Genomic DNA, 24,409 nt, shown 5'->3' with positions numbered 1-24,409 from the left:
CCAGCAGAGTTACATTTGCCCACTTGGCGGTTTGTCGGCCAAATTCCCAGATATTTGTGTATGTTCGACGGTATCCGGAGTCGCCCCTTATCTCTGATAAAAACATTCGAAACGGTAGATAGCGAGCTCCCAATTATGGGAGGCACTCAATATGACTGTGCCGGCTAATGAAAACCTATTGAGCACAGTTGGTGTTCATCGCGTCCAAATATTTGCATTGCATGCACTTGACCAAGAAACCAGTTCTGATTGCTGCCTGCCTCTTGGGAATCCCCCAATTGTCAGCGGGTTCCTTGGCAAAATATTTGCGCCCCTTCATCGCCAGCTAAGCGAAGCTGTGGAAAAAGTCATATCTGTCACTTGTGTTTGCCAGCAGCTGGTAAATATTTAAAATAAGTCGCGGCGGAAACACATATGTCATTTTTGAAAAATTACTTTTTGAGTCTTTCGTTCAATAGGCACTTTTCTGTTCGCCAAGTTGAGATTCGTAAGTGATTCATGGCAGTTTAATGTCTTTTGGCTATTTACAAATATCAAAACCTTTAAAATTATGAAAGGTGTAATATTTATATAATCAATATATAAGCACCTTAATGGAAAGTATAAGAGGAAGTTTAAGAAGTATTGTATTAAACATTTTGTGTGCAACCCTTCTAAAACTGTACTAATTATTTTTCTAACGGTGATTAACTTGAATTTTCACCGGCTGCAGCGTATCTAAATGTAAACACACAACTCGCTGGCCTGAGTCATATTTCAACTCATTCAGATGACATGCAGTTTCGGATACGGATGTTTCCAACACTCGTAGGGGTGCAAAAGCCACCACCAAGGTAACCCCGAGTCAGCTATCTGAATCTCACAGAAACCAAGCCATGGCCATGGAAGCCAAACTCACTCAACACAACTTCAGTTGCGCGCGTGTGTGAAATGGAATTTTTATGCCGAACATTTGGGCAACTTGGGTTCGTTCGATCTTCCTATATATGTACATATATAGCTTATATATCTACCCTATATACCATATAGCTCATTATGCTGTCGGTTGGTTTGGTGCCTCGCGAGGCATATTTGTTTGTTCGCCGCACTCGAGCGAACGCAGAACCGAATTCGCCGCAATCGCTTCTGATATTTTGTGGCGATCGCCGCCCGAGTTTGCCTCAGTCAGTCGTCGACTCTCTGCACGTGCGTTTGGATAGCTATAGCCATAGCTCCTCATCGGAATCGGAATCGGAATAGGAATCGGAATCGTTTGTCGGATCAGCTGCCACGTTTTGAACTCGAAGTAAGAGCAGGCAGCGATCGTTTATTTTCGGTGCTGGATGTTTATTTTCGAAAACGCGCCCTTTTAGAGGCAAGTGTTGAAGTGTTCAAGTATCTGCAAGATACCACAAGTATCTGAAAGATAAAAGCGTGCAAGCTGCAATAGAATCTGAACGTTTGAGTAGCTGCAAGGCTGAAACATATTACAATATTCCCAAAAGATACAAAAGTATCTAAGTATCTGTCAGATACAAAGCAGAGCTTTGTACCGTATCTACTGGTCCGCCTAGTGAACCCGTCGTAGACTGCTGCTCATCCTACTGGAACACAATTAATTGGCTTGAAAAAGCGTTTTGCAGTGCAAGAAAGCGAAACATCGTCTAAATTTCATATTGTGTATGCAATAAGCCTTCTCGCCCATCTGAAGAAGTGTGTGTGTGTGTGTGTGAAAGCCAATCAAGTGCCCTTCTGAACAAACCGAATTTGTTGTTGTTTCGGTGCAAAAGTGCTTTTGTGGAATTTTAAGTGGGTGGCTTGTGGCTCGCATTTGGATATCAGCCGTATCTCAAGTGCTGCCCAGTTCGTGCTCATGGATTGCAAGCTCAAGGCAGCGCAGATAATAAAATAATTATTTGTCATACCCATAAGTGAGCTTTGTTTTCTTCGCATTCCCTCACTTCCTTTTCGAATCTATTGCGGGTAAATATATCTAGTATTTACCAAAGTGAACTACATAGTGTGCGTGTTGCAGTGATAATTTTTGCATTAATTGCTGCAAATTCAAAGTTCATAGAAAAAACTATCAATTACCTGCCTGCCAGTTGGATATTAATTTAGTGCGTTTCGGTGAGTTCGATAAGCGGCAAATCGTATTTAATACTTTTCCGTTGAATTTGACTGCGGCTTTTTTGGCCAGCTGTGTTGGCTTTGTACATACATACATTTGTACATAAATATATACTTATGACGAGTGAGCGAAGCTGGATATCTTTTGTATACCTGCACCCTGCAGTAAATTAATAACCACACATGCCCAGCGGCGGTGAATTTCTTTTAAAAGCCCTTAACAAGAAGGGTTCCATTGTTTCAATAGGCTACTTTTTGAACTCTCCAGTTAAAAATATCTTAGAGATGCTTTCCAAGTATCCATTTTTTCAGCCTCTTTGCGAGCGATTGCCATGCACTTGAACTTGAAAGCCAGTTTACCTGTTTTTCCGGGTCCGGTCTCGTCTATCTTTGGCAAATGCTCTCCAGTTCATCTCCATTTATCTGTGCCACTAAATGGGGCAATAAATTCAGCGGTGCATTTGTCTGTCTTCTTGAAATTCTATGACGACAATCTGGAAGACGCTACACTAGAATCATTCAGCGTTCAGGATTGCGGTCAGTTGTCATTTGCTGCAGTGCGCTGGCATATCTGGTTGCATATCTGCAGTTGCTAGCATATGCTATTTAAGAGCTAAGAGTCACATTATATCTGAAAACTGTCAGAAATTCATAAAGCAGCAGAAGAGGAATAATATTTCTTTAATTTATACATTTCTAAAAATACTTTTCCTCCTAAAATTTCTAAAAAATGATTATTGGGAATCATTTCCCGTATTATTTCAATGTCGCTACTGATATATTAATTATAAATGCTTAATTTATTAATTCATATTTAAAGTAGTTAAATATTTATTTAAGTTTGGCCACTTTGTGTTTGTGAAGTGCCATATAAAATTCCACAACATTAAACTTGAAGTGCTTGTAAAAAATGTTCATAATTTCCATCATTTTTTCACATAAGCAATCATTGCCTTTCAAGTGGCTTTTCAAATCCATTTTAATTTCAAAAAGAAATTCAATTATAATTGCTCTAAAAACTGCATGTTGTAGTGAAAGTGAGCAACACACCAATGGTTTACGATTATAAGCTGGCCAACTGTAATCGAGCAAAAAAGAATCAATCACAGATATTAAATTCTTTTTAATTTAATAGGCCAATAATAATAAAATTGAACTTCTTGAAAAAATACATAAATTAAATTTATTTTAAAGCCTTGGCTAAGGTAAATACTTCGAAGTTGGAAAATTAAATTTTTAAATATTTAATAGTTAATCAAAATGAAACGTCCATGAAACTCGACATTTGGACAAACAGAATACAGATTCATTTGAGTGTTTTTCAAAAGATAGTATTCATTGGTATTCAAATCTTTTGGGTTAATGTTGTTGGAAATATGTTTTTCTATAGGATTGCATAACTTTTGAAGCTACTCAAGTAAAAAAGAACCCTGTAGAAACAAAATGCAGCTGCATATAATTGGCCTCAAGTGCGCCTGGCAACAGAAACCCAGATCCTGGGGTTGCACTCCTTCCACCCCGAAAGACCGATCATCGATCGACATTGTTTATGGGGTGGCATTTGAAGGTCGTGGCCCATCTTCGAGTATACCAACATAGAAAACGAACTGGATGCCATGGAGCTCAACTGGTTTGAGCTGTCGCAGTGCATATGTGAACCGAGCACATGCCTCGATTAACTTGTCCATTTGCCAAGCCATTGACACACCGACCGGCTAATGGAAATGCAACTCAAATTGTCACTGCTCCCCCTAATGATTCTCGACCGACTTCTGAGGCTGACTGCGGTGGAGCGGCTGGGGGTCGTCGGATTTGCGGCTCAACTGGCGCCAAAGCCGCCTGATCCCCAAGCTTTGCCTGTCAGCCATGGACAATAGGCACTCGGCTACAGCACGTCGCACCCAGTGGCAAAAAGTCCGGAGAAAGTCAGACAGATAGATGGACGGACAACGAACCGGAGATCACAACAGAACGCAACGCAATGGCGAACAAATATACTAATAAATCATTGACCTTGCGAACCTTGACAAAGGCGGTCGACCAGAAAGTGCACGGCTGCCATTTGGTGAATAGACTGATGCGAGGCACTCAAAAGAATGGAATATATCATGGAATTTAAAAAAAAAAATATTTCAAAATTTATGTAAAACAATAAAAAATCTCAAAAGAGGCACTTGTTCTATTGCCACTTTGAGCTATCTTCTTAAATAAGAACTCTTGCTTCTAGACTTCTTTCGTCAATCCAATCAATATTTCATCCATAAGATATTCACATATAAACTTAAATAAGAATTTATAAACAAACTCGATTGCCCAAGAAGCACACGATGAAGACTATATATTATATATCATAAATATACGAGCACTCTTGCCAAAATGAATACTCGATGAGCATGTTCAAGATAAAAAACTGCGTGCTAGAAAACAAAGAAAATATCTTGAAGATACAAAGGAAGTATCTGTGCGCTGCCATAGAATCTTTTGTTTTCAATACTTTCATATTTCTAGCTTCTCACAACATACTGTCAGAGACATAAAAGATTAAATTGAAAGTATTAGTATCTTTTCGATTGTTTTATGTATCTATGGGGCTTTCTGGAATTTCTCGCAGTGCACTGAGAAATTGCAGACCACGGCGGAAATGGGAATGGAAATGTGAATGGGAACGGGATTAGGTGTGGGTATGGGTATGTGTATGCGACTGAGAATAAGAATGAGAATGATGGGCTGCCTGGGCTACGGTTGAAAATTATGCAAATCACAGCGCCAAGTCACGAAATTCACGAGTTGCGGTGCAATCGCCAAGTCGCCAAGTTGCCAAGTAGCCAAGTAGCCACCGCGTTGACAATTTTCACCTTTCGCCTTTTTGTCTTTGCAGCGATTTAATGGAGATTTACGGCAATTGACGGAGCGATTCATGCCGAGATAGCGATTCCGTGGGCGTGTGTCCAGCGTCCAGCGAGATGTGTACTTTTGCGTAAGAAATCCGCGAATCAAAGTGATGTGATGCCCAGTCCATCTTCCATTCCGCGGAATGTAATTCATAAGTTGAACACTCCCACAATTAATAGGAATTAGCCATCCAGCAGTACAGAAATACCCCGTGTGCATTAGCATTATATTATTATTATTTTAGATTAGAGCCAGTTTGGCTTTGATGTTGCCTGCTGGCCGGCCACTAAATGGGTTAAAATCCGAAGGGGTTCCGTCCGAAATATATTTAAATTCCAGCTGCGAGTCGGGGAAGAAACAATCGGTTTGTTTGGCCAGAACCGCACAGAACAGGCCCAAACTGAACAGTGAAGAACAGAAAGCCATGGCCAATTGGCCAGGTAAATGGTTTTGGGTTCTCCGTTTTGCTTTCACGTTCTTATTGGTTTTCGAGGGCCACAAACTTGAATTTTCACAGACATATCTGTTGGGTATTTATCATATTTCGCTTTGTTCCCCCACTGATATATATATATATATACATATAGTATTATTTGGCATATACGATGAGAGTCCCGAATAGAGTAGGTTACTCTTAACAAAAGTTACTGAATCATCCTGACGCCGGTTCTAACAATTCGTGCAATGACCTGTGAAATTATGAGCATTATATGGGCTTATCCCCCCCCCCAGAATTTCTGTGGGATTCCCGAGGGCTCCACTCGAAGCTCAAGTAGATTTAGTCTTCCTGGAATACTTCACTAATTTTTGGCCGTGTGAATGTTTCTATTTATTGTATTCCTAACTGGGTTCGCTTTGGAAATTTCTGGGAACCCGTCGACCAACAATCAATATTTTGTTTAACTTGCATATTACCTGCCAGTGTTTGCTCATTTCGATTTGCATGGCAAACCTGAAATTTAGACGGGTTTTTGGTCACTGCGCAAGTTGCTGATTAGTTGCGGCTTAGTTGCTGGCTAATTGGCAGGCAAAGTTATGCTGCCAAGGGATTTACTATCCATCCAATCAATGTAAATAGGAAGAACGTGCAAATGACCCAAAGGCCACTTTGATTTCGTGCCTCCTCTAGAAATCCCAAAGTCGAACTTCTCCATTAAGCACAAGTTAGCAATTGCTTAGCCGGGCTTGTTTAGTGGCGTAGTGTTCTCGCATACACTGGGCTTAAATGGCAATCTCCGTAAAGCGGCACACACATTCTAATTAAATTACAATTAAGTTACAATAACACTATCAACTATGGGCATACTCTGCTGGTAGAGTAGAGCTGCAATCCTTGCAGTACGTGCCTCAATTCAGAACAAAGATGAACGGGTTGATGTAATGACAACATGCATAATTCACAATTTGTATATATCGCACATGGTTTTGACTTCATTCCATGAAGTGTAGGTGTCTGTGCTGGTGTCATGTGATTCCGACATGGACTGGCTGGCAGCCAGGAATTGATACGATACTTTAAGGTGCAGCCACTGGCACATGCCACATGACCCATATCCATTTTTATTGCACACTTAACCAGAGTCATTAAGCTGCGGTTAAGGCTATAGACTATACTCGCACTCGTATTCATATGGCTCGGCTTTACGATTCAGTATGCCATATAATAAATGCCATATCGTCTAGCTTTCCAGCCTTGCAGCAGGTGCTTACTTTAATAAGTTGTTGGCGGGTAAAAAAAACTGAGCAATCAGCACGATTTTGGACCTCCATATCAGATCGTTCCTGCCCCAGCGGAATCGCAGTATATATGTATATACATTATGTACATTCGAATTTCCCCAGTTCATCTGCCAATTAAACAATTCAAGTTATGTGTGTAGACGAGAGTAGGAAGGCTGTGTAATATATTCGTAACTATTTGCTGTCGTATATTTCATTGAAAACCTACAATATTACCAGGAATGCTGATATTATTCCGATATTTTAACTGAAAACTGGTTGTATAAATGTTATTCTTACTTTTAATTTAAACATGATACGAAAGTATCAAGAATTAACCGAACCGACTTGTTTAAAATAATTGTGTGTTTTGGGAATTACTTATTGGTGTTTCGAATTACTTAACTTGGTTATTTAACAGGTTATTTAACGACTCTCTTCGCTGAAATTTCAATCAGCTCATGTTAAAGTATTTTTTCTACGAAAAAGCGTTTATTAGCATTCTTCACTTCGTACCTCGTCTCGCACATACTACATACATAATATGTTTATAAGTATGAATAACCCACAAGCCGGAGAAATTGCAATATATTTTTATTAACCTTTATTTCGATTCGGCAGCTTTTGTTTTCCACCAGCAGGCGTGTGATTTGTACGTTCCTCTGCTGTTTAGTCAGTGGGCCTTTGCACTTAATTTATGCCGCCACAAATGAGACGAAATAAAAACAGTGGACTTCCCCAACTCGCATCTTGTTTTGGGCGTCGAATCCAAAGTCAGCTGGGTGGGGTGTACTTACCAAATGGCATGATATTTCCATTTCCGAGTCGTAAATACTTGCTGGCTCCCCGCACTTTACGACTTTAAATCATAAAAAGTCGTCGGTTGTCCCCTTAGAAACACAGAACCCTCAGTTTCTTAACCCACTTCCATGCCCACTTACAAGTACCGACCCTCTCAAAAATAAAAAAAGGGGGCTTCTGTTTAGGCCGTAAAGACCGCGAAATATTATTTATGGTTATTTTCATTTGAAATTTATAACCGAAAAACCATATGATATAAATAAGCAAGTGTGCCGCACACTCACAAATGTCCAACTTTTTCCTTGGTCCCCGGATCCGGTTTTTCGCATTGGGAGAGGTCAATGCGGTGCCGGTGCCCGGTGCCCCAGAGAACTTGTTACATTTTATTGTTTCACGCTTTTCCTGAGCCGCAAACTTGGTTGGCTGCTTTCGTTACTCTACTTATTTATTTAAAGCATTTCACTTGCCACTCGCCGTCTGCTTATTTATGTGAGCACGTCACTATGCCTAACTTCAACAACTAACTCCAGTGGCCATGGAAATGTGCCAGATTTCGATCTGAACAAGAATTCATAACAGTATTTAAAGTGCATTCATGTTTGTTGCATATTTTACAAAAATATGTAACGGCATGAAAATAATCCGGGAAAAAGCGCATCGCTTACAAATCGGCAAAAAATAAGCACTTTACATGAAAATACTTCATGCCAGTCATGCCATTAAGATTTTATTGCATTTTAATATGACTTTTTCTCAGAACGGCAGTCAAAGGTTTTTTTTTTACCATTTATTAAATGTTTTATTACTTAGCGTTTTGTTTAAGTGGAGTATGGTTATTATAAAACACAAAAAAAATTCATGCAGTCAAATTTTTAATTTAAAAGCGTGAAACTTTAGAACAAAAAATCAATTTTAATTCAAAGTTAATTAATGAACTTGGCTTTATTGGTGCTCTAAAATCTAAAAATAGTTACGAAAAACCAATTTAAGCTTTTATAAAGATGAATGATGAATAAATAAATAGGTAAAGGAAACTACTTGTATTACCCTTAGCTTACAAGTCAATCAAAATTTCTTTATTTGCTCCAAATTTATTGGAAAGGATTGCAATTTGTTTTGAGTAAATGAAAAACATGATAAAGGTGATATGTTGACTAGCCAAATATAAATAATTGATTGCGAAAATAGTTAAATTACTTTTCGTTTATGGAAAACGGCTTTTGGGGAAATTGTGTCAAGTTTAAGCATTGCACGCACTTTAAGTTAACAACATATGCAAACAAAACAAATTCATTGCCAGAGAATGAATCACGTAATGTTTAGAATGTTAATTAGATAATCAAAATCAGAATGAGTATAAGTATTGTAAAATGTTAAATAATGTTAGATAATGAGTTAAATCAATAGCAGATTATGTATGTATTTTTTGATGATGGCTAATATGACTTAAAATCGAACTAATGAACTGATATCACTTGGAATCTTAGATATTCAATCAGAATACAAGTATCATACATTTGGTGGCACAATAATAAATAAAGTAGCGTTTGCTGGGTTTTCCATCGAGGGGACTTCCTTCTGCTTTCAAGAATGTGTGGCCCTTTCCTGCAAGGATTTATGTCCACATGGGTATGCAGTTCACGCCGAGCATGTTTTTCTTTCCCAGAGATGCCATTAAATTGAGCGTGGATCCAGGAGCAGGAAAAGATGTGGAATGAGTGGGTGGAGGGAGCAGTGATGTTGCCTCATTTCTCAGGACTGACAACATGGAAGCTAAGGCCCCAATGCCTGTCAGTCGCATAGCTCCTTAATCGCTTAAGCGGTTGGAGCCCCAGCAACGCAACAAATCCAACAACTCTTTGTTCAGACATAAAATGTGGGCCAAAAGAATTAGCCCGATTGCCAAAATGACTTCCGTTTTTCTTGTTTATTACCAAACAGTTTGCATTTTTTGGCTTAAAGCGGGATTCCGTTCCGATTTTGGTCCCTTTGTCCATGGCACATCCACATCCGCATTCTCCCTGCCCCCAGCTACTTTGCATTTTTTTCGCATTTTTTCCTCTACACTCTGCTTAGTTTTTCTTGTTTTATTTGGCTTTGACTTTCGCTTTGGCTTTTTTTCTTCCGTTTCTTGCTGGCTAGTTGCTAGTTTATTTGGCCATTTCGGTGGGCGTAAAATAATGTAATACAATGCGGATCAGCACGCTTGACTTGCTCAACTTCTGCTGTGTGCTTTTGACACTTTGTTGCTCCGGCTTTTCCGTTTTTTCCGCTTTTTCCCCGTCAACTTCTGTCCCAGCTTCTTGGTCTTGGTTTGTTAATCCGCTTTGATGCCTATCTGGGAAATATATACGTATGTATGCATGTATATACCTCTGCCCAGATGACCTCCTGTCATCCACTGATGAACGGATACTACCGACATCGGTCAGTCTGAAAGTTTGTGCTTTTTTTTGTGCGTGCCACATCACTGATTGCCGCTTGGGATTATGTAGTGGAGGTGGGGAAGCGCATAAAAACGATTGATATCAATATCGGGGGCAATGGTGACTAACACGTGACATGTGATGTCCCGTCATCAGGTCCTACTTGGCTCCTCCGGACCAGCCAGTCTTTTACGGCCATTGCTTTTTGCTGCCTCGAGCATCTTGTAATTGAGGTCGTACAATAAAATAATAAAATTCCCGAGCAATTGTGATTTAATGACCTCTGACCATGGATTCTTTCCCTGCTCTACCTAAAAGCTTCACTTGCTCGTCTACGAAGTTATATCCTTGAAGGCTTTAATTTTTCAGCTGATGCCGTCAAAGAGTTGAGAACTCTGCATCCCTTGGAACTCGAAAAGTGCCATTAAATCTAAGCATTTAATTCGATTGTATAAATAGCTCTGGGGCAGAGCCAAGCTTTATATGCAATTGTTGCGAAATACCACTGACGTTGTAAAAATCGTATTTTATTGTGGCAATTGAATGGCGAACGGGCGTGGAATTGAGTAATGAAAAGCAAAGTGGGCGCCGCTTCAAATAAAATTTACAAACAAGAGGGAACCGCAGTGGCAATCACAACTGGGTCCCCAATGACGGTGGCACTGTCAACAATTATTATTCTGATATGTTTTTTACAGCCACTTCTGTCCCCCAGTGTTTCTCCTTTTTTGTTGCCAGATTCATGGCCAAAAGCTTGCTAAACGCTTCATTTTCGGGAGCTCAGCAGCTCCCAGCCCCACAAATGGCCAATTAATCAGAGATGGGGTCATAAATCAGCCGAAAGTCGTTGAAAAGTGGCTCTAACTTTATACATAGCGAGAAAAATAAATGTGACCTATTAAACTCTTTGTTGTAAAATGATTGCATCATTTGAAATCTTAAGGTGCTCTTACATCAACAACATTTTTCTTGCTTAAAAAGAAACTTTTCATAAAGTATAAATACTTCTTTCGTTTTGTTAAAGAATTTCGAAGTTTCTCAGAAATTACAAATTATATGAATAATATCTAAATGATTTTTAATTTTTTCCACAGAAATTACTCATGATTATTTTGGACTCCAACTTTTACAACGGGTTGAAGAGCTGTCCTTTGTGTCTCACGCTGATAAGCTGGCCAGAAGTTTCGACGCACCTGCCCAGGATGCCGTTTGCCTGTCATGAGAATGGAATGGAAATGGGACTGGGAGCGGGTTCATTGAATTAAGATCTTAATTGCCTGCAATAAATTCGTGCAAATTCTGCGAAGCCCAGCCCAGCTGAGCAAAGTTCCCACAATTTGTGTAAAATGTCGTAATTGGCGTAATTAGCCAGCGTTTTGCAATCTCTTTCTCGCAGTCTATCTCGGTCTCTTTCGGCGCCTCTGTTTGAGTTCCATTCCATTGTGCTATTGGATTGGATTGGCCATTCTGTTATGGTAATTGTCCGCCTTTGTTTGCCTTTCGCACTTGTCGCTCTCAACTTGACCTATAAAACATGGCACATGCTGTCATGGCATGTAAAACTTGTGACAAATTGTCGCTGGCACACGCAACTTCTTTGTCACTTCCGTTTCCGCTTACCCCTTTCCAGTTGTTAGCCTTCCGTTTCCGCTTTGCGCTTTCTCCATTTACCCCATAGGTGGCGCCAGGTGTATAAAAAGGGATTCCCATGGCGCATTCTTTCTACCTGGTATTCACATCGGCCGACTAATCATGATTAATTTGCATCAATTTGAGTTGCTGCTATTTTTAGTCGTCGGCTGCATTGTGCCGCCTTAATCGTTTCGAGTGGAGGTCTTTTATTACCGCACGGGAATGCCAGCGCGGCTTTCTCGCATTTCGTCACACATACAGACAAATGTGACACTCAAGTTGGCGAAAGTCGATATATGTGCCACTTGGATACAGGTAATCAAATCGGGGCACTTCTATATTGATGAACTTTTATATTCAAATACCTCCCAAATCATCATGTCAATGGAAACGGGTTGGCTTGATTGATGTATTTCGATGGTCTGATATCATTTCAGAGTTCAAATCAAGTAGTGTAATTCAATATTTTCTGGTAGTCTAAATTAAATAAATCTCATATTCCTCACTTGTGCCAAATCTGTGTCCACTCTGTACTGCTTATGAGCCAGTGATATTTTAAGGTAACTTTTAAATTTTACAAATTTATTCCAATTATTGGCTCTTAACGAACAAAAAGACAGTTGTTTCAATACACACTGGTTTAATTACGGATAAAATTGATTTTTGCGTAATTTGAACTGCCGATTGATTGATGGTTTGTTTGGTTTTTCAAGCAAATACTCCTGTGTATTTATTCTGTACGGCAGTATATTCAAACATCGATGTGGAAAAATAAACATTCAGCTGTTTTTCCCAAAAGGCCAACCAAAAGGGTTGTGGGATTCTCGTCATCTGGTCAGGGCAGACTCCACGAACTTCAGACAACTTATGAGACACGCTTGCGGTGTTGTATTTTCGATGTTGTCGGCGATAACAAGAAAAGGTTGTCATTTCAGTGTCCTTAACAACAAAAGCAGCAGCAGAAAAAAGGACACCACGACTGGGATTACAAAACTATGTTTAATTGTGTATGCATGGGTCGGCAGAGCAGCCCCAAGTATCCCAATGCATAATCGAGTGTGTTTTTCTATGAGCCGAAATATTTTCGTTTGTGGCACACTTACTGATTCAGCGAATTCGAATCTTTTTGATGCTATTTCACTTCATCTTGATTTATGGGTTTCCTTTTTTTCTCCACTCTTTTTAGGCATCTTTAAGCGCTGACCGAGTGCCACTTTAATCGTCAGCGACGGATGTCCTGATTTTCCGGCGAAGGGATACCCATACATACACATACACAATTAGCCACAGTGGATGGGTCTGAAAGTTGCGACCCGCACACGGAAACCGCATAAGCACTCGGCGCAATCTTCCCGGGGCGAGGACACCAAAAAGCACCGGCCAAACAAACAAAAACAGACGCCCCAATGTCGGACACAATCTCCTTTGAGTTGGGCTCAGCCGCCGACCGGCCCCCTAACAGGTTTCAAGTGAACCCGGTCAACGGCAACAGTCGTAAGTCGCAGGGAGCGGATGGCCCAGGATCCGGATCAGGAGCGGGAGCTGGAGCAGGAGCAGGAGCTGGGGAGGATGGGCCGCACGAGGTCTACCGCCGACTCACAAACGCCGAGGGCGAGCTGCTCGAGGACGACACATTCGATGCGACACAAATGCTCAACCAACGCCAGCCCAGGCAGCAGAGGTGAGTCAGTTGGGTGTGGGTCAGGGGTCAAAGGGCAGGGGAGACAGCACTCAAAAAAATAAGCGCACTAAAGACATTTTAAAAAAAGCAACTCTAAAGATATTACCAAAAAGAAAAAGCATTTAATATATGTACAAAAATTATATTTTCTAGACCAGCTTCTAAATTGGTATTTGTTTAATGTCAAAAATTAAAATTTGATACTTTTTAATATTATTTTCACTTTCTTTTTTCCAAGTGTACTTGGGGCTTAGAACGGTTGCGGCTGTTAGGGTTCCGTCCTATTCGACCTTTTTCTTTGTCTAGTGCAGAATGTAAATTTCTTGAATTTTTCATTTTCTGGTAATTGTTTAGTGTTTCATCAAACAAGGATTGCTTTTGTCGCCTCCTGTATTTTGTCCTCGCTTAATTATGGCGTTAAAATTCCGCCCTGGTTCCATCCGGTTACAAAAGATCCTGAGCCCCAATGATTCCACACGGAATGTTGACAAGCAGCTCGAGAATTATCGCTGCGTCAGGAAGGACCTTTGAATCAATTACCGAGTTAGCAGGGAGGAACCGAGTTGAAAATCATTTGGGTACAATATGGCCGAAAATGCAGATTGAATCGATATGAGGAGCCCAAGGAACTGGTATCTGGATTAGCTAGCCATATACCAGCTGAACAAGATGCCTCTTAATCATTCACGCCACATTTGCTGCAGTTGTAATTTTCAGTCCATCAGCTTCGAGTGCAATCACTCAAAATTGATTAAATTCTACAGAACTCCCTGAGAATAGCTCGAATTCGACCATTCTCATCTATCACACAGCACAAAGTTGGCGACCTGAGACAGGTTCAACACTCGACGGGCGAAAGGTTCAACAATCGCCTGCAGAAATCAAACAATACCACCAATCACAGACTAAAGTAATAACCATCATTTACGCTCGTATTCCCCATCCGCACCGTGGACAGCCAATTTGCATAGTCCTGGGAATTTCGACGGGGAATTGGCTGGAACAAGTCCTTCTTTGTCTGCACTTCGCCAACTATAAAATGTTGGTTTCGATATGTCGCAGCAGTAACATTATAAAAAAGCCAAACAAGTTATTGTAATGAGGCTTATGAAAATTTCATGGCCCACAGCCTTCAAGGAGCGCGGCAAAAGCCAACTGAATTTCCACTACAAGCACAGCGTTTTCTCATAAAAAAAATGCCTCTTAATCGGCTCAAATTGGCAGCAGCGAGCTTCTGCATAAATTAATGATAAGCTTACTTAAGGGTCTTCTCGAGTTTTAATCGCCTGCTTTCACCGTCCCAGATTGATAATTAATTCCTGATTTTTTCTGGGCTTCCTCGACCCCAACCGCTGCGCAAATTAAATCAATCTCATTGAGAAACAATCGACTGGATCATCATTATGAGTGCTTTTCACGTTCGCGGCTGCCAGGCAATCCTTAAAGCCCAACAGGCAAGCCACTCATAAATATTTTCTCCGACAATGGAGCATATATCATATAAATATCTAGAGGGCATAGAGCAAAGACGTTTGGCAAATTTGAAGGCGCCAGCGGAACTGCTAACTCGACTAGAGGATATTTATTCATTTGACTATTGGGCATTCTTCAAAAATCTACTGACACTTTACTTAGTAATTTAACTGAATATTTGTAAAGTGCTCTGCAATTGCAATCAACGACAATATCGCACATAATTGAAACATAAAATTCGCTAAAGCACTTCATTTACCTGTAATATATTGAATTTATTACCCATTAATTTAATTGCCTCTGAACTTAAAGCTTACAAGATACACTTTAAAGCATTTTCATTTGAATATTTTCATGTTATACTTGTGTTGCTTACTTTCTTATTTTATTGCATTTCCTGAAAATCGTAATTTGCATTGCGATGCAAACCATGTTTTTAAACTTTATTGCTCCTTTGCAGCTCACATAATTTAAAGAGTTTTAACTTCGCTGTTGCTCATTGAAAATGTATCAAAGTTTTGGTACATACCAGCGTAGAAAACATGGGTACTTCAGTTCCTTTCGATTAACGGGTGCAACCACTAGGGTGTCAGGATGTCAGAGTGTCAGACGCGCGTCCATGCAGCGCATAATCGGTTGCGGGGTGCGGGAGGATCGGGGTTGAACGTCCTTCTAGGCGCGTGGGTGTGTCCTGGGGCCGTCTGCTCGCTCACAGACTGGCAGGAATCAGACTGGCACACAGAATCACACAATGGGCGGCAATCAGAAAGTGCAGGCCTTGGATTGGGGGGCTGGAACGAACTAAATCGAAATAAATTCAATTTAATTTCGTCGAACTGAATTGGCTGATAATGAAAGTTATTTGCAGCGGAGTTTCAAATTGAATCCATGTTCACTGGGCGAATGGGCTTTTAAATCTAATCCCGAACTTTTGTGCTTAACTCCCAATTAAAGTGGTAACCGGGGGCAACGATGGACTGGGCTGGGAAGGAGATGGAACGTAAAATTAATGAGCCATCTAATATCGTATCTTTGTCGCTCATTCCTAGGCAATCAATCAAAAGCAGTTTCCGCGATAAGGATAAACCGTCAAGGTTCAAGGATCTGCAGACGACGACCCGCTTCCAGGTGGACCCCCAAAATGAGGAGTCCGACGAGTCCAATGACTCGCAGGAGGAGCGCGAGCTGCTGGACAACGAGTACGACACAAAATATGGTAAAAGTTTCCGGTCAGTTTGCATTGCTCCCAACCTTGTTACACAGATAAAAATAAGTTAAAATTATTGGCATTGCATATATTAAAATTATTAAATAATTACTTAAAAGTTTAAATCAAAAACTACCTACTACCTAATGTCAAAGTGTCTATATTTTGCTTACAAATTTGTATGTTTATATAAAAATACCTATACATGATGCTGTAAGTAACAAAAGAACTTGAAATGTTTTTCTCGTTAGGTATTAGTACATTCAGTTAGGCTTGCTTGTGATTATTTTTCTCTGTGTATTCTCTGCTTCGCCGTCGAACCTTCCCAATTAAAACCCGATTCCTCTCCACAGGCACTTCACCAGAGAGGCGTTACCCCGCCTGGACAACTATCGCAACATGATGTCCATCCAGGCGGCCTACCGTCCAACGCTCGACGAGCTGCACAACGCCACGCTGGTGGGCAAGGTGAGTTCCACTTTACCTTCCCTCTCGGATGGGGTTAACTAAATGAGAAATAACGCGCAAGTCGTAAAGCTACCGCTGGATACCCGAAAACCACAAATTACAAATTCACAGGACCCATAAATGCTTTACGAGTCGCAGGGAAAGACAAATTGAAATTTACGCTCATACGTCCCCGCGAAAAAATTGGGAAAAAAATGCAAATTCAATACCCTTTACGGGAGAATTGACCCGGACCCGGCAGTGTCAAATCGACGGCGGCAAGTGTCAGCCCGTCTGATCCAAAAAGCCAGAAAGCCATTTGCCATTTGGCACTTGGCATTTCCCATTTCCCATTTTCATTTTTGCGCAGGCACATAAGCGTGACTGCGAGTGCCGCCAGGAGTCAAATTGCTCGGTCGTTGGCACTGCAGGCTGGGAAATCCCTGGGAAATTGCTTGTCGAATGCAATTCGTGCGGTCCCGAAATTTATACCGAAAATAGCATAACTTTGGCAGACTTAACCGATTAAATTTGACTGTGCGGCCATTAAATCTGACAAGTCCATTGACTTTTCATTTGACTTCTAAGCCCTTGCTTTTGCTGTGAATCATTTCAAAAAGTTTTCAATAGATCCCAAAGATCCATAGCCATCAATTGGCACTAATTGATTTCCACACTTTTCAGACTAATTGCTTGTGTTTGTGCCTCACAATTGACTGGGCAAATGATTGTCAATAAGAAATGAAAAGTTAAATTGCTACGAGCTGCATCCGAGGTCCATTGAGAAATTGATGTGATGCGTTGCACAATATCACATGCCATGTGGCAAGCTCTTTTCTTATTAGCCGCAGTCCACATGAATGAGCAAGTCTTAGTAATTAAGTATAACTATAAAAAAGAACGCGCTCAATGTCACTGGGGCATCTTGTAATAATAAGCAATTAAGAGTGGGTCTCGTTAAAAAGTGCAAAGGTTGAAGACAAGATCAATTGGCAAAACGGGTGCTGCGGTTTCGGGGGCGTATGATTAATCTATTAATAATGGTTGAATGCGGCAATGACGGCTGCCCAGAATTCCCCGTGGCTGAAGTCATCTATTTTCAGCGGGATTTCTTTTAGGTCCCTTAAAAATTTCCATGTGCCTCCCTGGCCCGAAAATTACCAAAGAATTGAAAGATATTTACCCCAACCTCCAACTTCACGTTGTTCGCCGAATCATTTATCAACACTAGACAGCTTTATTGAAATTTTCTCAAGAACACTCTACCCTTTGCACTTTACACCCACGTATACAGAGAAAGAAATGTATCAAAAAATTTGGTAATAATTTGTACAACAATATATATATGTATATATATGAAATATGTACAAGCCATGAAGAGGTAGCTTAGGTTCATGATTTTAGCATGCAAAATAGATATCAGATATCAACAAATTTTTCGCTCTCTGTATTCAAACATAGAACACGCACAGCTTGACACGTAATCAGGACCCGGAGTCGGGCATCCTGAATGGGGTCCTGAAATTCGGCTGGATCAAAGGTGTGCTCGTCCGCTGCCTGCTGAACATCTGGGGCGTGATGCTGTTCCTCCGTCTCAGCTGGGTGGTGGGTCAGGCGGGCATCATCGAGGGATTCGTATTAATTCTGACAACGACTGCTGTCACGACCATCACGGCCTTGTCGATGTCGGCGATAAGCACTAATGGTGTCATCAAAGGGGGTGAGTACCTACACCCACACCCACAACCTGCCCAGGTGGCCGCCTTTTAAACGGCTCTAAGTGGTTTCAACGCTTTCGCCTAGGTGGCACATACTATATGATATCCCGGTCTCTGGGGCCGGAGTTCGGCGGCTCCATCGGTTTGATATTCTCCCTGGCGAATGCGGTGGCGTGTGCCATGTATGTGGTCGGCTTCTGCGAGTCCATGTTGGCCATGATGACGACCTTTGGCTGGGAAATCATAGATGGTGGCGTTCAGGATGTGCGCATCATTGGTTGCATTACCATACTGCTGCTCCTCATCATTGTGGTCGTCGGCATGGAGTGGGAGGCCAAGGTGCGTATGCGTAATATGCAATCTAGTTATGGACCTAATCCTAATCCTATTCCGGTTAACCAGGCGCAAATCGGACTGCTTATCATCCTGCTGGTGGCCATTGGAGACTTTGTAATTGGCAGCTTTATCGGACCGAAGAGCGATGCAGAAATGGCCAAGGGATTTTTGGGATATAATGGTGAGTGGGCAGAGATGTATACAATTGCATAGACTAATAACATACTATATATTTCCATAGCCACTTTGTTTAAGAACAACCTTTTTGCGGACTATCGCCCGGAAAAGGGAGGCATTCAACACGATTTTTTCTCAGTGTTTGCTATATTCTTCCCTGCCGCAACGGGCATTTTAGCTGGAGCCAATATCTCGGGCGATCTGAAGGTAATCTTTGGAACTAAATAAGATGTTTACAAAATAATTGAAAATATTTTATATACTAGGACCCACAAAAATCCATTCCAAAAGGCACGATCCTGGCCATCGTCATCACCACCGGAACCTATCTGATTATGGTACTCCAGTGTGGTGCCACAGTGGCTCGTGATGCCACGGGGAATCTTACAGATGTCGTCAACGGCTCCTTTGCATTCCTCGATTGTCAGCCTGGTAACGAATCGATTTTCAGAGATTGTTATATGAAAACATAATTTAAACTGCAACACTTTCGTAACCAACCAGGTGAATGCAAATACGGCTTGCAAAACTCATTTCAAGTAATTGAGTTGGTATCCGCCTTTGGCCCGCTGATTTACGCCGGTTGCTATGCTGCCACCTTATCCTCGGCATTGGCCAGTTTGGTGTCTGCTCCGAAGGTCTTCCAGGTGGGATAAACCATTTGCCGTATCGAGGTCAAATGTCTATAAGTATATTCTTTTTCACAGGCTCTTTGCAAGGATGAGCTGTATCCGAAGATTGTGTGGTTTGCCAAGGGTTATGGCAAGAATAATGAGCCAGTTCGTGGCTATGTGTTAACTTTCGTCATCGCCTGTGCGTAAGTAGATTTTTTAACATAGGAAGCTAAATTTATTTAAAAGTATAAGCAAGTGGCCAATGGCCACCATAATCCATTTACCTTAATGTTGAAAAAGGCCATATTAAATTGGTATAAACCATAAAACATTTTGTAAGGACTAAGCATTTTTCACCTCTGACCCTCTAGCTTCATTTTGATTGGCGAACTGAACCTGATTGCCCCGCTCATATCGAACTTCTTCCTGGCCGCCTACATGTTGATCAACTTCAGTACCTTCCATGCTAGTCTGGCCAAGCCAGTGGGCTGGCGACCGACCTTTAAGGTGAGCAAATTGGTTTAAGTCCTCCGGCAGTAGATGCTAACTTTGAATCGCAATCAACTTAGTATTACAATATGTGGCTGAGCCTGTTGGGCGCCATTCTCTGTGTGGCGGTCATGTTCCTCATCTCGTGGGCCACTGCACTCATCACCTTTGCCGCCGTGCTGGCTCTGTACTTAATTGTGGCCTACCGGAAACCGGATGTCAACTGGGGCTCCACCACCCAGGCTCAGACGTACAAGAATGCCCTGATGTCGGTGCAGCAGCTGAACAATGTGGAGGAGCACGTGAAGAACTACCGGCCACAGATCCTGGTTCTTTCCGGTTTGCCCAACACTCGCCCAGTGCTCGTCGACTTGGCTTACATGCTGACCAAGAATTTATCCCTGCTTGTCTGCGGTCACGTTCTGAAAGGTTCCAGCTCGCAGAAGTACCGGACATATCTGCAGGAAAGAGCAGCCAATTGGTTCCGGAAGCATCGCGTTAAGGGCTTCTATGCCCTAGTGGATGGTGAGGACTTTGAGTCGGGCACTCGGGCTCTGATGCAAGCAACTGGTATTGGAAAACTTAAGCCGAACATCATCCTGATGGGCTACAAGAATGACTGGCAGACGTGCGATCACAAGGAGCTGGATCAGTACTTCAATGTGATGCACAAGGCACTGGACATGTACCTATCCGTGGCCATTTTGCGTGTGCCCCAGGGTCTGGACTGTTCGCAGGTGCTGGGCTCGCAGGATGGTTGGAAGACCGTTTCGGATGTGCCGAGAACCTTGCAGCCAAACGAGAGTTCCGGAGATCTGCAGGCGGTGGACAGTAGTGTCAGGAACGGTTTGAGTGGCAGCATTGACTCCCTCAGCAGAAATGTATCGCAAGGTAAGGGACAGGAATCCACTTGGAACGAGATGGGCTATATGATATTTTTTAATTAACTTATATCTTTCGATTATATTCCGCATGTCTCTCTCTCTCTCTCTTTACCCCCTTGAATTCGCACCACCCCACTCAATTGCACCTTCTGCACCACAATTGCAAACACGTAGAAGACCGAAACCGCAACCAGTTGGTCCACAGCGAGCAGAACAGCCTGAAGATAGTCAAATGTGAGTAGCATGCGCGGTGAAATTGTAAAGGTTAACATTAGGGTGGACCTGCTGTTACAAAGACGGATTTGCTCTGTTGTCTCCAGTGACAATATTTTAAAATCCCCTTGTTATTGAAAATTAATATGTAAATAACTATTTTCAAGCTTAATTACCTCTTTTGAGAATATCTTTAAATAAGTGTGCACTATATATACTCAAATATTAATTTAGTTGTTTATTTAAATTAATATTGCCACAACACAATGTATTACATACCGAAATATTAATCATACGACCCGTAAGCAGCATTTTATAATATGAATTTGGTAGGACAAAATACATAAAGCAATACACAGGTCCACCCTACCCACTTGTCGAGCAGCAAGTCGGAATCCCAACCAATTATCCTTCGCAATTAAATTGGTATTTTCGTATCATCGAATTTCGTATCTTCTGGGGAGCCGCAGTGCGATTCAAGCAGGGCCTGCGGAGAATGCGCTCGTGGCCAGGTGCAGGTGAAGTTGTGTTTTTGCTAAGATTGCGTGTGATAGCATAGAGCCTTGAATGGAATGTGAAGTTGTTGTAGGCTGAGTAGGTAAATATGAATACGAATGGGCTGCCAAGCCACCACATTATGGCGCACCAACAATCACTATCACGCATGTCAGCTGCAGCATGTGGCCTTGCTCCGCAATCAAGCCATAAACTTTTCCAGCGAATTAACGAAGTTTTATAGCCAAACTAACACCGAGCTCATCCCAGCTTTTCCGGCCTCCCCTTTGGCGGTTCGACATCTGTGCATGTTGGAAACCCTTTGGGACCCGAAAATTAATGCAATGCTTGTAAATTTGAATTTTAAATTCGCACAATGTCCTGCCGCTCCTCTCCTCGCTGTTGGAAGCTATGCTCCGAACCTGTTCATCACCCTGTTTGGCCCAAAGGGACTGCTGTATGTTTTGAATATATACGCATATATACGCCGGAAAATGGGAAATCTGCTGGATTCCTGCTGCATTGTTTGTTGTCTGTGCATGTCCCGAATGAAGAAATGATGTTGCTGTGTTGCCAAGATTTTTTGTTTGCCTATCGTTTGTGACTTTTTCTACAATCCAACTTCAATTTTCCCATTCAGCCTCCAGCACGAGTGACCTGTCCTTCATTGCGGGCAATCAATCGAAGGATGTTTCCGGCATGCCGGATCCACTGGACGCCAAGTCAACTAATCTTGTGGTAATTGCTGAATAGCCATTTAATTAGCAATTGCATTCAATTCGATTGACTTTCGTTAACCATTGCAGAGCAACTCGCTGCGCAAGTCCAAGCTGAAGCACGATGATCCGGCTTCCCTCTACAAGGGTCCTGGTGGCGCCGAGCTGCCCAAGGAGGTCCTGGCGGACCTTACCCAATTCACGAGAAAACGCAGCCACGCCGTCATCGATGTCTGGTGGTTGTACGACGACGGAGGACTCACTCTCCTGCTGCCCTACATCATCAGTACCAGGCGCACCTGGCAATCCTGCAAATTGAGGTGGGTACCATATATCGCGAATTACCGCGAAATGCTAGCTAACGGGCAAGTAAATTGCACCCGGGGATTTTCAGCCATGTGCTCTCATCCTTGGAGAGCAGATATTCTGATTATCAAAAAGAGCACACGCTTAAGGCAACTTTTCTGTTTTTATACTATGTATTTTTTTTTGCACTGGTAAACATATTTTTTGCCTCGTGCAATGCACAGAAATATCATTTTCCTTTGAAAAACGAGTTGCATAAGCTGAATAATTTCTAGGTGATGCGGTTTAAAGTTTAATTCAGTAAATACAACATGCTGATATTTTCATGAACTGCTTAACTTCGAGAGGGTGTTCTTGAAAGATATTAAATCAATTTGTATCCAGTTCAAAACAAAAACAAACGTAAACATCGCAGTTGTCGGAATTAATTAAGCCTGATGGGGCTGCGCAGTTAATTATGATGTAGTTTTTCCAAAAATCCACAAAGCCAAATATGTATTTCAAATCAATGCGGTAATTTTGCAATTTTCCACCCGTAGAGTTTACGCGCTGGCTAACAAAAATTCGGAATTGGAGTTCGAACAGCGCTCAATGGCCAGTTTGCTGTCAAAGTTCCGTATCGATTACTCCGATTTGACACTGATACCGGATATAACGAAGAAGCCCCAGGAGACATCCACGCAGTTCTTCAATGAGCTGATTAAGGACTTTGTTGTCACCGAAAAGGATGGCGAGAATGGCACCAGCAGCAGGGCAACTCTCAACGAGGACGATGGTAAGTTCACATAGGATTATATTATCCTGTAGAAGAATAAAACTATATACTTATACAATGTTTGAATCAAGGAAGAGTATATTGACATTGAAACTTTTTCAGCCCTCATAACGGACGATGATCTGCTGGCGGTGCAGGACAAGACGAATCGGTACCTGCGATTGCGGGAATATCTGCGGGAGCAGTCGACCAAGTCGGACCTGGTGGTGATGACCCTGCCGATGCCCCGGAAGAACATCGTCTCCGCGCCCCTCTACATGGCCTGGCTGGAGAGTCTGAGTCGGGACATGCCGCCCTTCCTTTTCGTGCGCGGCAATCAGACGAGTGTGCTGACCTTCTACTCGTAGAAGGACCCGCGGGTCCTGCCAGTCGGATTGGATCGAATCGTATTGGATCAGATCGGATCGGATCTATTGTATTCTACTTACACCTACAGACACTCAAACTCACCGTTATCGTTAGGCGAACGAGTATTTTATCTCTTAGAAGTACCACCCATGTACATAAATTTAGGGACACCCCACAAAACGCACAGAGGCACTGGCATCAGCCGAGGGATCAGGAATCATCAGATGGTCCATCACAGATGTGTCATTTGATTTAATGGACACATGGATGGATGCCTTCACCGGTCCATCTCTGCGTCGTCAATATATATACTGTTCTAGAAGTCGAGTTAAATTCATATTTAAATGCAGTGCTAATAATTTTTAAAATGGCTTTTTATTTGGAAAATATAAATTGGTTTGACTATACGTTGCCTTATAGTTGAAGGAAATTATATTGGTAATTATTAAGACTACGGTTATAAAAGAAAATACTTCTTTGGAGTTCACATTATAGGTAAGAGTCATACATTCTACATATCTATATGCAGAGATTTCTAATGAATGAAGGTTTTAATTACATATATTCTATGAAACCGCAAAATCCCCTCGTTATATCTCAAATCCATCAAATCATTGTCAAGCAACCTTCAAGTTGTCAATTTTCGTGTCTGTCTTTCCATAGTTTACATAGGAGTAGGGTTTTCCTGTTCAACTCCAAATTGCTTGCAACATGTTCGAGTTGCATGAGGTTGGATGAGGCCACATGAGCAGAAGTCTTAAGATTAACATCTCTTTAGGACTATAGTTGAATCCTTGGCTCAAGGATTTAAGTGAAGTCAAAGAAATTGTTATTATATCCTAGCCTTGCTTGAAAGTAACTAATATAAATTAGTAGCTAATATAATTACTTTCACTTGAGTTTGTGCTTTTGGGCAGCACTTTGAACTTGATAGCAAATTAATTAACTTAT

At 41.7% G+C, this 24,409-nt stretch overlaps 1 protein-coding gene and 1 long non-coding RNA gene across 4 annotated transcripts; one reads left to right on the top strand and one right to left on the bottom strand.

The window, feature by feature from the left end:
• Positions 1-1,171: 1,171 nt before the first annotated feature.
• On the top strand, positions 1,172-23,826 carry LOC6605431 (solute carrier family 12 member 1). Of its 3 annotated transcripts, XM_032717247.1 has the most exons (19): positions 1,172-1,285; positions 12,766-13,260; positions 15,783-15,962; positions 16,294-16,408; positions 17,849-18,107; positions 18,191-18,444; positions 18,508-18,622; positions 18,683-18,825; positions 18,885-19,050; positions 19,123-19,265; positions 19,326-19,435; positions 19,604-19,739; positions 19,802-20,612; positions 20,780-20,839; positions 21,289-21,336; positions 21,954-22,051; positions 22,120-22,349; positions 22,875-23,110; positions 23,213-23,826. In XM_032717247.1, exons 2-19 carry the CDS (start codon positions 12,986-12,988, stop codon positions 23,455-23,457), a joined length of 3,624 nt encoding a protein of 1,207 aa, XP_032573138.1. In that variant the 5' UTR covers positions 1,172-1,285; positions 12,766-12,985; the 3' UTR covers positions 23,458-23,826. The 3 variants fall into 3 exon arrangements, with proteins under 3 accessions (XP_032573138.1, XP_032573139.1, XP_002030264.2); XM_032717248.1 differs by lacking the exon at positions 21,289-21,336 and having other exon boundaries at positions 1,173-1,285; XM_002030228.2 differs by lacking the exons at positions 20,780-20,839; positions 21,289-21,336 and having other exon boundaries at positions 1,173-1,285.
• On the bottom strand, positions 10,939-12,173 carry LOC116800888. The gene is made up of 2 exons (XR_004361650.1): positions 11,568-12,173; positions 10,939-11,472 (listed from the first exon to the last, which is right to left on the bottom strand). It is a non-coding gene; the product is annotated as an uncharacterized LOC116800888 (long non-coding RNA).
• Positions 23,827-24,409: the final 583 nt, after the last annotated feature.

The sequence above is a fragment of the Drosophila sechellia genome, chromosome 3L (assembly GCF_004382195.2).
Source record: "Drosophila sechellia strain sech25 chromosome 3L, ASM438219v1, whole genome shotgun sequence".
Lineage (NCBI taxonomy): Eukaryota > Metazoa > Arthropoda > Insecta > Diptera > Drosophilidae > Drosophila > Drosophila sechellia.
Note: the sequence above shows the minus strand (reverse complement) of the source record. Positions and strands in the feature narration are given on the sequence as shown.